We start from the raw sequence: 15,852 nt of genomic DNA, 5'->3' as shown, positions 1-15,852 counted from the left end.
ATTTTTTTCTATGAAGAATTAGGGAGCATTCCAATAAGAAATTACAGAAGAATTGATAGTGGTGCAGAAGGTTTGAAGGTATTAAATAGGTGCTAATTTCTTAAGTCTAAAAATATAAACCTTATGCAAAATTAGCCTTTGGTTCTACCAGCAATTTAAAAAGCCCCTTTTCTTAATAATTTTAAAGTTACAGCAGCAGGACTTGCTCTACCTACTTAACTTGGGGGAAAGTGAAGTTTCATGTGGCATGGTAGACACATTAACAGTTTCTATGAATATAATTTAATGGAATTCGAAGTATTCCCTAGATACTACTAAAACAAAATTTTAGCAAAAAACCAAAACCACATCTACCTATTTGTACAAAACTGGCTCTAGGGAGGTAAATGGTGTGATAACTTGAGATGGTGTTCCCGTGGTAATTTTCTCGATATTTTGGTATTATTGTATGTTTGGGTGTTTGTTCTTTATCTTGTATAAAAGCAATTATGACTTTATCCAGAATAATGAATTTTTTCTCATAAAGAAATTCCAGTATTAACTATTTTTTCATTTTGATTAAATTTAAAACTTCTTCGAATCAAACCTAATCTGCACTGACAAGCCATCTGATAATAAATACCCTTTGCTATTTATTTTCAAAGATTTTAAGGAAAATCAGATCTTCTGCTCCTAGAATTTGGAATGCATTTTTAGACTGAGTAAAAGTTTGCCTGCCCCAATGGACATTTGTATGTCAATGTAATTACTATCTTTGAGAATAAAAGCAGATCTGTGGGAGAGTGTAAATTTGAATTTAAGAATTGCTTTAGGAGAAAGTTGTTTTACTTTCTCCTTTTTAGAGTTAGTTTCAAGCCTACATAAATTACTTTTAAATTCATACTGTTAATGGGATAAATATGATTTGGCTATTTGTTTTAACTTAGATGATTTTTAATTGCATTTTTCTATTTAATAAAAGTGAAATAAAAAAAGAAATTAAGAAACAGAGTATAAATACAAGAATATAGCAATTCCTAAATCTAGGTGCATATTGAAATCACCTAGGGATCATTAAAAAATACTGATGCCAGGCACCCATCCAAAGAAATTTTGATGTAAATGTTATGAGATACCATATTGGCATTAGCATTTTTAAAAGCTCTCCAGATGATTCTGTTGTACAGCTTACTTTGGGAACTTGTGTCCTAAGAAATATTAGAAGCTAAATGTAAAACAGAAAGCACAGGGCCTTTCCGAGTTTCAGTTGTAGCCTTGAAGCCTTTGTTACCTCACTGGAGTTAGTACAACAGAAATATTACAAGTACTTTTAATTGTGATTGAAATTTACCTGATTTTGATTAGAATCTGGTCTGCTTTTGGATCACAGGATTCCATTAAGGAGTTGGCAAAATTTTCTGTCTTTGTATTAATGTTTTCCTTTGCGTTCTGTAGATTTTTGTAAGGGCCAAGGGATTTTAAATAATAAAAATTCTATTACTGTATCTTAAACCAAGAATGAGGCTGAAGTAGGAATAATAGGTATTTGGTGTTGGACTTAGATTATTTAAGTTTGAACAAGCAATCATTTACAAATATGGCAAGAAAGTAGTGCCTTCTCTTTACCTCTGTTCCAGGTTTTGCAGTGCTGTTGCTCCCCTCTCTTCATCATCAGGTGTTCCTGGAGAAGAGAGATTTTGGGACTCTAGGGGGATTTTGGTAAATGACACCCATGCTGATTGAAACAGTTTCTAATCAGCAATGATTGATTTAAGATTTTTCTGTGGCAGCTTCAAGACAAGAGGACTCAGGTATGGTGAATCTGCCTGATACTCACTGAAAGAAAAAGGAAGGAAAGAAAGAGGATTTCCTGGCAGATTTAAAATAAATGGGTTAGATAATTCAAGGCTAACCCCAAGTTAATATAACTGTCTCTGAATACTAGATGGTGGGGTGGATATTGCAAAAATATCAAAGAAATGAGAGCAAATCTGTTCTTCTCTCTTTAAAATGACTTTTCAGTCAATTTGCTGAATAGGAAGAAGTATCATAAATGATATTCTGTATCTCTGATTTACATTTTTTATAATATTAGGTAGGAGAAAAATGAGTCTGAGATGATGAAAATAAATCAATATGAACAAGTCAAAACATTTTAAAGTAGAAAAAGTCATTTCATGTTGGCATGATTATTGGAAAAGGTAGGAGTTCTAGGGAAAAATAGGTGTGGACTAATGAGCTGAATAAACAGTGGGACCTGGATTTGTTTTAACCATATCTGCAACACATCATATCTATTTCTAGGAAGTCTCCATGGGCTTCAGGGGACAGGAAGATCCTGATCTATGACAAATCGACTGGATGAAATTTTTTCAGGCTGAAGAGAGGTTGAATCCACAGAATCTTGGACAGTCTTTCATGAGCTCAGGCCTGCAATCATGACCCACCGAGTGGGCCATGGTGAATGCATTTTGAAAATGCATTCTACCTTCCCTTTTCCTCTTTATGACTTTGTGTATCACAAAAGCAGCTGCAAGCCAGAGGTAAGACTCTGGAGTTTACTTGGCTTCCTTGGTTGTTAATGACTGCTCAGGTCTGCCCCATCCCTCCCAACTCTTGCCAGCTAAAAGATCTCTTGCCACCCTGGCAGGATTTGTAAACATATGCCCCAAACACTCAGGAGCATTGGAAGAACAACTTTTGGGGCAGTGGTTCTCCAGCTTTCTGTTAAACAAAAAGTTCTTTAACATTTGATTTCATTTCAGAATAACATTCTTACTTCATGATTCTACAATTGGTATAAGCTATAGTCTCTGGAAAGGCATTTCTTTAGGAAAGATGTTACTTATGATCATTAGGGGATGAGTTAGAGTTTTATTTACTTTTTTAAATAGAGTTTTGTGTGTCTTATTCTTAAATTTAAAAAGTATCTTCAGAAGGCGCCATATCCATCCCCTCGGGCAGTCACTGCAAAAGTAGGGTAGACCTCATAGGTTGTATATGCTGCTAAGTCTTGTCCAAGCGTTACCGCTTGCTTGAGCTGGGCTGCAGACACAGGTGCAGTTGCATTAGGGACAGCATATCCTGGAGGAAGATGCAGAGAAAACTTCATGAAAGGAATTCACATTTGCTCCCTTTTGGCTTATTGTCTTTTTTTAGCAATATGAATATTTAACATCTTGCTTAAAGCTAAAAGTTAATATATATATATTTTTTAAAGTGCCATTAGGGACACAATATGTTGACTCAGTGATTTTAAATGACACTTAAAAAGTCCTAGGACAAGGTTCCCAAAAGTGGGGTCAACCACCTGTGCCAGAATCACTTTATACTTAAAAGATGCTTGGGATTGGGTCCAAGGAAGAGAAACTTAACAGAACGCTGAGTTGATTAAAGCTTACGATTTATAACTATTTGAGGGCCTCTGAATTTATAAATGAGAAAGAGTGATTGAAGAGTTGGCTGGGCATGGTATGTGGGGAGGCAGGGCTCTGTTGGACAAGTTCTCCTGCAAGTCCACACCTGCCTCAATGAAACATTTAAAACATTTGCCTTTACCCAAGGAGATGTATAGAGACTAGGAGACAGTAGGAGGAATACTGTAAAGTTTAAATGTGATTCTCCATAATACCTTAGAAGCAAATGCCTAACCTGTCCATATTTAGATCTAACCATGAATGGCAAAAGCACCTTATTATCTCCTAAGCGCCTCATCAAGCCTGTGCTTGGTGTGTTCAGAGGCCTTGATGCTGGTTCTCCCGCTCAGAGAGCCAAAGTGCCTGAGAATTAAAAAAATAATCTATGTGCTTTCATGTTAGCATTGTGATCTAGTAGATGAGCATTCAGTTTTGAAGAAGAAAGCATATTAGCTACTATCTAAAACATTATTTCTCTGTATTGTTTTAGTCTAAAACCTGAATATTTCTGAGATGATCCAAAAATTGTAAAAGATAGCAAGAGAAAGAAAGAAGTATACTTAAGTACAAATAGGTACTTTTTTTGTTGTTGTTGCTGTTGTCTTAAACCCCGTTTGGTTTATGTGTGGTAGAAGCCTGCCCAACCCCAGACACATTGATTTTTTTCTGGTGGCTTCTCAGAAAGTGGTGGCAGGAAGCTGGTTGGATTATTTTGAACACAAATTGGATCCACTCGGAGCATTCACTTTGGTCAGTACTGCTGATTAATGCACTAGTGAAGTTTGGTCCATTTTCCAAGGATAGGAGACATGTGTTAACAGTTACTTTCATAAATTTGGAAACAGTATTTCTAAACTAAGTAACATAATTGTGTGAGTGTGTGCATGCATGCATGCATGCATGTGTTCATGGCACAGGTTTTACCTTTAGGGATTTTGAATTTTCTTTTTCAACTTGGTCAATTTGTTAAGTTCCAGGGTGTTTATGTTTCAAATCAATCCTTCCCTTGGTGCCTATTATTCTTTGCTTGACTCCACAGCAAAGTTATGAGAGGCTCTCAGATTCTTAGGCATTCCCAAGACAATGCTCATACCCCAAATATTTTTAACTTCTCACAGAAGCCAATAGAAATGAGAATAAGGTAAAACATTCTTGGGTAAAAGCAAATTCTTTCCATTGCGAAAGCAAACTTACTCTCCTGACAGTTGCTCTTTAGTTTTATAGTACATTTGTTACGTGTCTTTGGTTGCACCTTTCTGTAAGACAAGGATTCAATCTTCTCTAAGAACTGAGAAGCCCTGGCATGTGTCCTGAGTAAATGGACATGTAAACATCCTGTTATGTGGAAAGCAAGCACCGGCTGCTGGCCCCGCACTGCCCAGGAAGGACCTTGCCCTCTGTAGTGTCAGCTGTTTCCTTGGTAACCTCTAAGGGACTCACCACAGAGTGTTTCCAAGTTCTTACAGAGAAACAAAGCCAGGATTGAGGTCACTTTCAGATGTGAAACATCATTAGTGTCAGCCTTGTTTGCCAGAATGGAGGATTTGTTCACAAGTTTTGAGAAAAAACAAAACAAACAAACGAAAATTCATAACTGGCAGCAAGTCCCAGGTGCAGTGGCGTGAGGAACATAAAAGTTCTCACACCTCCACATGAGCAATATATGAATTAATTAATCAATTCTAGTTAAAAATCTAATTTGGACGTATGGGGCACATACTAACACAATGACAAGTCAGAATGACAGATTTCTTGAATAGAAATGAGCTTTTACTAAAAAAAAAAAAAAAAAAAAAAAAAAAAAAAAAAAAAAAAGAAAAAAAAAAAAAAAAAAAAAAAACGGATAAAAAATTTTCAGTGAGAAAAAAGTTTCCTAAATAACTTTCATGCCTGGTTCCCTTTAATCTCTAAAGGACTCATTTTTAATTATAAGCATTTGTTGTGGGTACATAATAAATGGGGACAAGTCTTTTAAATGTGACCTCTGAAGACATTGTTGATCTACAGATAGGCTTTGCTTTAAGCAATCAGCACATGCCCCAGACCAATATTATAGAACAGATAAATTGAGTTGAGACCTGATTATTCACATATTGAAAAGATTTCTGTCTGTTCCTCACTCTCATACATACAATTTTTTACTTTAAAATCTTTTTGGAAATAAAATTAATAAAAGTAGATTGAAGACTGGAGAGGGAGAAGGATTGCTGAAAAGCTAATTGCCATTGGCCAAATTACTTAATCTTTCCATACTTGGGTTATTCATCTGTATAATGGGCTTTCTAATGAAACCCAACTCTTGGTGGTGTCATGAGCATTATTCAGATATTATAAGGCTTCCTGACCATTTAGGTGAATGTCTAGCACACAGTAAGAGCTCCAATAAACATAATCTATCCATAGGCAGTCTCAAACTCTCTTACTAAAAGTAAAAACCAAAACAAACCAGACTTAGAGAGACTGACTCATTCAAGATCACACCGCCATTTAAAGCTGGGCCGAGACCAGAACCCACTCTGCTGCCCAGCTTGATTTTCTTGCCTCGTGCTTTAGTGGGTCACTCATTTGGGAACCTCTTTTTGGTCCCAACGTGGTGCAAGTCAGATTATGTAAGTGGGGTATGCAAACATTTCTATGATTCCATGGTACCAAAAAAAGGGTTTCCTTAATACTCTCTGCAGGGTGCCAATTTTGACATAATTTCCCCATACCTGGAAAAGCAGCAGCAGCAGCAGCAGTCATGGTACCAGGATCACCTCCATCGGTGGGGATGCCCAGGGTCTGCAGGGTGTATTCGGCTGCGTATGTCTTTGCTTCGTCCACATAGGCACTCAGTTTTGGAGGTGTGAAAGGGTGGCTGGAAAGCAAATCAGTCAGGGTAGGTATTTTTAACTGGTACAGTTGAGTCAGGTGAAAACCTAAAGCACTATCAGCTTTGTTAGATGACTGGATGGTGGTATTTTGCATGAGTATTTTCATTCTGTTTGCTATTAAAGCTTCTAAATATAGGTTGCATGTAGGAATATTTACAAATTGATATAGAACATCAATGGTTGATGACATTCCTGGGACATACAAGTAATTAACTACATGGCTTTTCTAAATCAAAAGTGAAAGAAATTGTTCGTAAAATATATAGAAATACAGGTTCAAGGTAAATTTCAGGAGGTGATATCTACTAACAGAGAGGTCATATATTTGGTCCAAAATTTAAATGATGGGCTATTGTGTTATTATGTATAAAAATGGTAATGTCATATTATTCAACCTAAACACACAGATAAAAGAATGGACTATGGTTTTGTTTGTTTGTTTGAAATGGAGTCTTGCTCTGTTGCCTAGGCTGGAGTGCAGTGGCACAATCTCAACAACCTCCAGCTCCCAGGTTCAAGCGATTCTCCAGCCTCAGCCTCCCAGGTAACTGGGATTATAGGCGCCTGCCACCACAACCAGCTAATTTTTGTATTTTTAGTAGAGACAAGGTTTCACTATGTTGGCTAGGCTGGTCTTGAACTCCTGACTGCAAGTGATCTACCTGTCTTGGCCTCCCAAGGTGCTGGGATTATAGGCATGAGCCACCATACCCAGCCAAGAATGGGCTATAGTTTTTTATTTCTATTGCATTTTACATTACTGACTGTTTTCCACTAGTTGGTGACACTACACAACCTTCACTGTGTATATGAAATTTGGGGGCCTTTATGTGCTGGTTTCATAGCTGGCACATCCCATCTACATATCTCAGTGTTTGCACTTAATGAAAAATGAGTAGGTGGTAGACCTGAGTATCTTGTTTAGATGGTGACTAAATGCACTTAATTTTTAGAAATGTGTCCTGCTCTAAAATCAAAATGGTAAGGAATTTGGAGAAGTTACACACATTGCAGGATTCTGGCTGGCTAGAGCAGGAATGGTTATTTTGTATAAGAAGAGCTGTCTCTGGTCTTGTCCAATAGCAGAATGCAGCTGGTACACTGGCTGTCCCCAGTTATTTTTCTGACAAATCTCTTCTAATATCTATAAGAATAAAAAAATGTTATTTCCCCCTTAAATGACATATTCACATTATTTCCCAAGTTTTCAGGTTTTTAAACACTAATCTTCAGAGTTCAAGCTAATATCAGAAGATATAAAATGCCACATATTTTAATGACTCATAAAATTTAAGATGAACTCAATCTGAACTCCGTTAAAAATGTTAGGTCTATCAGTTCATAAAAATCACTTTCACACCATTTACTGTAATATGTTTTTAGTTTAGTCCTTCAGCTGTAACTTTTTACCAAAAGCTTACTTTTATGATTTGTTTGATATATTTGTTTTTCTAAAAAATTTGTTGCTCCAATACTGTGTGTATAGATTTACTCATTGTTACCCTCAATCTCTGGGTTTATAATGATTTAGAGATGATAACCTAAGAATATATTTTTCTTTCATGTCATTTGTCACAAGGTTTTAATCTCACAATTTTATAAAAGTAGAATTGAAAAGTTTAATGGATTGGAATTTATTGAGCATTCCTAGATGGGAGTTGACAATTGCGATGTTTTTATTTGCTTGGTAAAACACTACTTCTGGCTTTTTTATCTTCTTAATGATAATATGCTTTTTAGCATACTACTGTATGTTTTTCTCTTCTGTAATTACTCCAAACTGAATATTTTCTAAAGATTCATAGTTTCTTTATTCTGAAGCCATTTTTGGTTGTCCAGAGGTCTTGATGCTCTCTTTAGTCAGCAGATTTAGTAGACTGTGCAAAACAGGGCATCAGGCTGAGAAAATAACTATAAGACAGAACAATGCCCCAGGATGGGTCTCTGGGGTTTCTTAATTTGTGCTAATGAACCCAGCTGCAATAGCATGACATTTTCCAGTTTATTAATTTGTAGATTGTTCCTATTTTCTCTATTGACATTTTCTTTTTAATACTCTTGTTGTGTAGTATCTCTTGTCATCCTCAGAGCACTCTCTACAGTTCTTGGGCAATAATAAAGGAGCTTTTTCTGGTAGATATTATGCCTGCCTGTTCATGCCAGGTGAGCAAACCCTGGTGGAAGGAGCGCCAGCTCTCACTGCTGACTTTGTAGGGCAGTGCTTGTCTTTCTGTTTCTGGCTGGAAGTTTGTAACTCTACTTTGGGGTTGTTTAGACCCCATCTATATTGGTGGTGGCATGGTCTTCATTTCTAAACTCTAGTTGTAGAATTTCAGAGACAAATTAAAGAACTTTTATTAATTGATAGAGATTATTACCCACATATTAATATAAGACATGATGAATTTCTAGCTTGAGTTTAATGTAAAACAAAGAGATCTCTTTTTATATTATAGCAGCACTCAGAATTACTGTTATACAGAATTTGTGACTATTATTTTTATTTTCTGAAAAGATTTATAAGTATTTCACTACTTGAATCAGGTTCTTTGTTTTGGGTTTTAACCCAAGAGCAAGTGGATGACTAGCTTTTGTATTTTCTGAACAAACTTCATCATATCACTTACCAGATTTCATTATATGTTTACATGTCAGTTTTTTTCCCACTGAATTGCCACCTAATTTTTGATAAGAGGGATTTTGTTATATTCACTTCTACGTCTCCAGCACCTAGTGCACTACAGGGTGCATAAGAGAAGCTTACTAAATCTTTTGTGAACAAACAAATGATTGCTGTTTAGCACTCTGATAGGCATTCTTTTTGTTTTTTAATTGCCTGGGTAGGGCTAGCAGAATCCTTAGATAAACTAATTTGTAGATAAAAGACAGCCAGAAATCCCATAATACAATTACCCAAGATGAGCTTTTAGAAAATCACATTTTATTCTTGATGAAACTTATAAGGGCTCCTACCGTACATGTGGGGCTTATACCTTTGGCATGGGAGTAGGGAAGTTTCCTTGAAGATACACAAACTGTAACTCTGGTTATTCAGCCAAAATGTATTTCAGAGAGATCAGCACCTGTAACACTCCCACAGGGAACAGTCTCAGGGTTAGCATAGACCCTGATTTGTTTTATTTTTGACCCTGGGAATCAGTTTCCATATTGAAACTTTTATAAATTTTAATTTTCCAATAATAAAAACCACAGGCTAATTCTGAAGTATGGAAACTTAGAACTGTTAAATAAACACAATAAAAATTCGCTGTAATGGCACTGCCCAAATATAACTATTGAGGAAGAGTTAATTTGATATGACTGATGACATCTCATAGTTAACCTAGATATTCACCTAGATATCATGGTGGAGTTTTCCGTTAGATACACTATTTCCAAGAAAAGATGTCCTAAATGGTCTATTCAGGGCCCTGCCATAATACTCTTCATTTGCCAAACAACCTGGCTCACACACAATAGGCATTTATTCTGAGATGGGGTCTTTGCCTCATTTTATTTTCATATAGGTTATTGGCTGATAATTCTTAATAGCTCTAAGGTTCTTTGCATTTCAGTGGAATATTGTTCAAAGTGTTAAACTTAATGGTTTTTAAAAAAGAGTAAGGGCCTATAATAGAATAATGGCACCCAATGTCCAGCATTTGCTCAAAGTGTGTCACGTTGATTGGATGTTTTATACATTGAAAGAAAAAAAAATCCCATAGCTTGGGTAGGGATCAAGTCAAATAATTTGATAAAAGTGAATAATGCTCATTGGCACAACTTAAACTATTTCTGGAATAACATTACCTACCTGGGGAGCGAGTTTAATTCCTTGGGGTTTTAACGCGACAGGATTCATTGGGGTGAGCTCCATCCCAGGTAAAATGTCATAGAGTTTGTCTTCTCTCTTGTCTCCTTTGACCTGGTATCCTCGACCCAGGCCTGTGTATGCCAAATAGCCGCGGCCGCCCAGTCCTCTCACTCCCGCAGCCCCTACAGGTACATTCATGTAAATTTCTAGGAATGTAAGAAGGCATTAAACTGAATCAAACCACCAGAAAATCACCCTGAATCTTACTGTAATGGAAAAGTTAGCCCAATTCATGGTGATTATTGCCCTGAAGATGGGTGGGAAACTCTAGGATTCTAATGTAATGAAACTCAACATAAGGTAAGGTTTAACATAGATGTCTCCCTCTTTTTTAAAAAAAACCTTCGGAAGAAAGCAATACCATTGATAAGTACAATACTACTGATAAGTACACAGGCAACTTAAAAGTTTTGGTAGAGAAATTTTGCAATTTTTGTCTTTAGGTAACCTTTTCTTGACATTTTCTATAGACTAATAAAGACTGGAAATGTATTTATTACAGCATTCCAACATAATTCAACCACTTGTTTTAAAATCAGTCTTGCTTAGAGACTGTCAGTGATCAGTATATCAGAAATAAATTCCGGTTTCCCTAATTATCCCACCTCCAATGACTTATTGGAAAATAAACATTTAAAAGCATGCTTTTAAGTTCACCATCCTCTCTCTTATGTTCCGTCGATGTGATGCTTAAATTTCCATTGAGTTTCATGCATAGATTCCTTTTGATTTTTGTTTTGCCATGTTGCTACTTTGATTATCTATTGGTGGCATAGAGATAAAAATTAAATTGATTTCCCTTCATCCATGAATATTATTCATTGATTCTTGTTATAAGATAGACATTTTTCCCTTTTACTGGAGTTTGTTTTTTTCTACATCATAACTGGTTGACAATTTGCATTCAATGTATGGATTGGTTGATGATGTGATTTTACATTATAAATGCATAATATTTCAATGATATAATTTATCATCACATAAACAAGTTATCCTAAAGGAAATCCTGATTATTTCATTTGCATTACAATTTTGGGCAAAATAATTATGAGTATGAAACTTTTAAGGCTGTTGAAGACTAGAGCTCCTAGGATGATCAATTCAGTTCCTCTGAAAAATAGTAAAACGTAGTAAGATAAGTGTTTCCACAGTAATCTAGATGTGCCTCTTTGCTTCTAAGTCAAACCCCAAAATAGACCTAAATACACAGTTTGTTTATTGAATTGCCCCGATTCATGTCATATTTGGAAGATAGAACTGGGATTCAGCTGGCATTAGCCACATCCTAGAAAAACTAATCTGAAGGAACCCAAAACACAGGGATAAGCTAGTTTCTTGGAAATAAAGGCTTTCTTTATCTTCTAGCTTCCTTGAAGAAACGAAACTTGAAAAACTGCTCAAACATTTAGAATTCTTACAGGATTCAAATGTGAAATATTTATTGTTTTATTAGCAGTCCAATTGAGGGTTCTTTTTTCTATTCAGCGTTTATTTAGTTCTCCATGTACTAAAGAAATAGTGATTTCCTTAATAGTTTGGCTTTTAAGAAAGTATAACACATATTTCTTGGAGGAGGTCAGATGAGAACATCTCATGTCTGTTATATCTATTATTATTTGTGATTTATATGTTAAGATGATGTCACTGAGTCACCATAAAATACACACATGCCTTGAAAGATTTTTGCTTTGAGGAAGTTGGTTTCCACTGGACTATACTTGTCTATCCCAGAAGTGTTGTAATGAGCCACAGATGACTGCACAATAGTGGACAAGTGATACAGAGGAAGCTAACAATTATGGAACTAGGTTTTAGTTTGTGCAAATTTTGTGAGTCCAGGCAAAGTTTGAATTTGTGCACTAGGCTCATTTGCACAATGTTCTGACCACATTTTTTCAATAACCAGTTGTAATGTAAAAAAGACTCCTATTAAAGGGAAACTATTGATATAATACTTGATTTTTAATAAACAATTTTTCAGTGCTTTTCACCCAGTGGACCCATCAAATGTATCTAAGGCTACTGCAGTACGAATCATTTGAAATCTTGGGATTACTCTAAAGCAAGATCCGACTGGTGTTACCTCTAACAGAAGGTGCTCGGATAATGGCTCTGTTGCTGAGGTGTCCTTTGGTGGCTGGGAAATGAAGACTGGGAATTGCTGCATAGGCCTGGGGGGCATAGAAGACAGGAGCTCCAAGGTAGGTTGTGGTGGGATCATAAACTTGGCCCAAAGAGTAGGTATACTCTCCTTGAAGCATGGTACCCCTTCCACCTGTGCCTCGGGTGTACCTAACATAACTGTCCTTGTCCACTGGTTTTGCCAGGGTCACTTCAATGGGAGAACCATCCAGCACCTGTTGTAGGTAACAAAGAAAAATCAACATGAGATGATATGAAGACAACCAGGTGTAGCTGAGCCCTAATAACGTGACTACTTTTAAGTGTTAGACTATTTGCTGTAGGCTTACTGATTGTATCTTGTCACGTTATAGGTTTGTGTTTGTACACCTGTTGAATTTTCACTGAGCAATTTGTTGGTAAGTTGCATAAAATGCCAACAGGTTTGACAGTAACACTGGCCAGCATCTATTGACATATTCATTATAAATTTACAATCTGGTTACAGACAGTGAGACAGAAAGTTATGTAATATTTCTATTATGTCATATATGTTTTAAATTACATGTTTATATAATTATACAACTACAAGAAAATTGAGGTTTGTTATGGATGGTATAAAATCTCCATTACCTAGTACAAGAAAATGAAGATGAAAGGAAACCAGTAATGAGATCTTATCAATTATTAGCATTTAGCATTGGCAGCCAAGTCAGGCCCTTCCAGCTGATAGCCAGCTAAATGTCATGCTCCTTAAAGCAGCCACACAAGTTTTCACTGGGGAAGAAGAGAGGCATAGTGTGGCCCTACCACAGGAAGAGGAATCTGGGAGGCTGTTGCATTGCCTGCCACAAGTTCTTTCTCGTGAAGCCACCTTTGGATCTGCTGAACAGTTGGGAGCTAATAAACAGGGATGACAGGGTCAGGGGTAATTGGGAGTGAGAGTAATATTGAGGTTCTCAGATCATGCACCCCTTAATACTTGTCCTCAAGAATTATTGACACAAGTTTTGAAATTGCACACAGCTGCAGATGTCGAGGATAATGGATGTATGCAGATCTACAAGTGCAAATACCTTTTATGTACTGCTTGCCTACACAAGAAACAAGTGGCTCTCAACAAAAGTAGCCTAGCTACTTCTTGCAAAGAGATATGCTCTACACAATTCTCTCCACTTTCAGGATTCCTGTTAATTCTCCAGCCCTGTACCTTTGCCTCCAGAATGCTGTGAACCCCAGATTCTGATATTATCTTTTGATTTCTGTAGTCCCCACACACACTTTTGTAATTAATTCCTTTGCTGTTTGTTTTCTTTTGGGACTCTGACTGATACCAGACCCCATGGGTAAAACAGTCCTACATATATTATGTTCCAACTAAGTTACTCTACATTCTTCTGTTCTCCAATTTTTTCTTGCTCTTCTCAAATGCTGTGCCTCTGTCTAAGACTGTTAGTCTTTCCATATTTTGATGTTTGAAGTTCTACCCAATTTTCATGTCTTCTCTTAAGTATTTTCATTTCATATTCATGAAGATGTTTTATTCTTTATGGCCCACTTCTTCCTTTGAACTTTCTCACCATGTGTATCTCTTTTTATGATATTTACTTGCCTGTACTTTGCATGTGTTTGTGTAGTTGTCTTATTCCTCCAACAGACTTTTAACTCTTTGCCAAACATCTATGATTCTTTTTGTATCCTAGCATGATAAGCGATCTACAGAAGGTTTTAAATGTTTATTGGCTTGATATATAAATATATGGGTTTCTATATACAACTCAGTAGTGAGGATAGAGAAGCTTCCCCAGCCCTTACTCTTGGCAAGGTGAGAGATTCTAAGCTTTCTAAGTTGGAAGATCAAACTATGAAGGCAGAATAACAGCTATCTTGACATCTTTTTAAATCATCAGCTTCTAAAATACTGCACTAAAATGATGATAATCTTTTTGAAATAACGAGAGGAAATTGGAATTACAAAAGACACCTTGAAATAATCTACCTCAATTTCCTCTTTCCATACAAATTGAGGGCCAGTGACTTGTCTAAATTAGAAAAAAATAAAAGTAAAGTTGGATATATTAGGTACAGCTCCATTTTCCATTTCTCTTTAGTACATTCTCTTTAGTACATCTTAAACAGACTAAGGCAGCCATGTCAGAGAAAGCTGGAGTGAAACAGACTTGCAGGACTGCACTTTTCAATGTAATGTCCACACCAAACTTGGATGGAATCTACATATTTTTTCTTTGTTCTACCTTACCTTCCCATTTAAAGCTTTCATAGCCTCAACTGCATCTTCTCGGTTACTGAAGTGCACAAAAGCATAGTCTCGAATTTTCTTCACCCTCTCCACAGCACCTGTAAAATAGAGTGAAGATTGCCCCATTAACAAACTTAAGACAGCCCTGAAAATGATATATTTTAGCACCTAGCTTCCAAGAGAATTTGATTTCTTTTTAATGGAGACCTTATATTTAAGTAAGGATCTCATCAAGAACATTCAACAGAAGGTTTTGTTTGCAATCTTTAAAATAAAATGTATATTCTGACTTAACATAATTTATTATGGATTTATGTTTTCTACTTCCTAGATTATTAGATCTCTAAGGGTGGGAATTGCATCTTCCTTTGCATCTTATGTAATGTAAAAGATAGTACCTTATGCATGGTAAAATATTTGTTGAATTGAGTTGAATTCAATTATTGGTCATTTTACAAACATATATTTAGGTGATTACCTTTTAAAGTTTTCTGTTTTTCACCCCAGCAAAATGTCTTTATCTCTTTTGTAATTAACTTATGTAATTAACTTTAATTTAAAACTTAAATGTTAGGTAACTACAGTTCTGACCAGGCAACTGAGATTTATGAGTTCACACAGAGAGGAGCTACAACCAGATTTCCTATACCCTTATCCAATACTCTTTAAACTAAAAAGCAAAAAAAAGAAAAAGAAAGTTGTTTCTGAAAGAACATCAGGAAACCAAGATAAGTTGCCTGCCTTGATGTCATGATAGGTAAAGACTAGAAACAATGCAGTTATCTACTATTCTGCTTTCAGGAATGTCCCATACAGCAACACTCACACACATCTAAAAGGATCATGCACAAGAATATCAATTACACTATTGTTGAAAGAGCAAAAATAAAACAATTTAATGTCTATTTTCACAAGTGATTAAATCTGCTACATTTATACCAACACCAAGGAGTATCTGTAAAGAAAACAAAACTAGACCTGTATGTGATCACATGGAAAGATTAAAGACCTATTGTTAAATTTTAAAAAGTTGTAAAAGAATAAGTACAATATTATAGCATTTGTATTTTTAGTAATCCAAAACCATATATATGTGCACACAAATATAAATACACTCACACAGAAAGCAAACTGAAAAGACAGAGACCAAACTCTTAGCAGGGGTTACTTCAGGAATGGGGAGAAAAGTTGGGGAGAATGAAAGGCATTTTCATATTTTAATGATATATTTGGTATTTTACAAATATTTGCAAAGTTTATTTAAATTATTTGTATAGAAAACCCAAACAAAACAACAATCTATTTTTATATAAAGGAACTGCCGAACAT

General features: G+C 35.8%; 1 protein-coding gene across 3 annotated transcripts in view; it reads right to left on the bottom strand.

Annotated features, from left to right (window-relative positions):
• Nucleotides 1-266: 266 nt before the first annotated feature.
• Nucleotides 267-15,852, bottom strand: part of A1CF (APOBEC1 complementation factor) — a 76,019-nt gene continuing 60,433 nt past the window's right edge. For 2 of the 3 annotated variants that reach the window (XM_017536385.2, XM_017536388.2), the window contains 6 exons: nucleotides 14,524-14,621; nucleotides 12,226-12,499; nucleotides 10,083-10,288; nucleotides 7,276-7,412; nucleotides 6,107-6,252; nucleotides 267-3,063 (listed from right to left, as the gene is read on the bottom strand). In XM_017536385.2, the coding sequence (XP_017391874.1) occupies nucleotides 2,912-3,063; nucleotides 6,107-6,252; nucleotides 7,276-7,412; nucleotides 10,083-10,288; nucleotides 12,226-12,499; nucleotides 14,524-14,621 (1,013 nt within the window). In that variant the 3' untranslated portion in view covers nucleotides 267-2,911. The remainder of the gene's footprint in view (nucleotides 3,064-6,106; nucleotides 6,253-7,275; nucleotides 7,413-10,082; nucleotides 10,289-12,225; nucleotides 12,500-14,523; nucleotides 14,622-15,852) is intronic. The other variant, XM_017536387.2, reaches the window with a different exon arrangement.

This window comes from Cebus imitator, unplaced genomic scaffold, assembly GCF_001604975.1.
Source record: "Cebus imitator isolate Cc_AM_T3 unplaced genomic scaffold, Cebus_imitator-1.0 Scaffold97, whole genome shotgun sequence".
NCBI classification, from domain to species: domain Eukaryota; kingdom Metazoa; phylum Chordata; class Mammalia; order Primates; family Cebidae; genus Cebus; species Cebus imitator.
The sequence above is the reverse complement of the archived record's forward strand: the minus strand, read 5'-3'. Positions and strand labels throughout refer to the sequence as shown.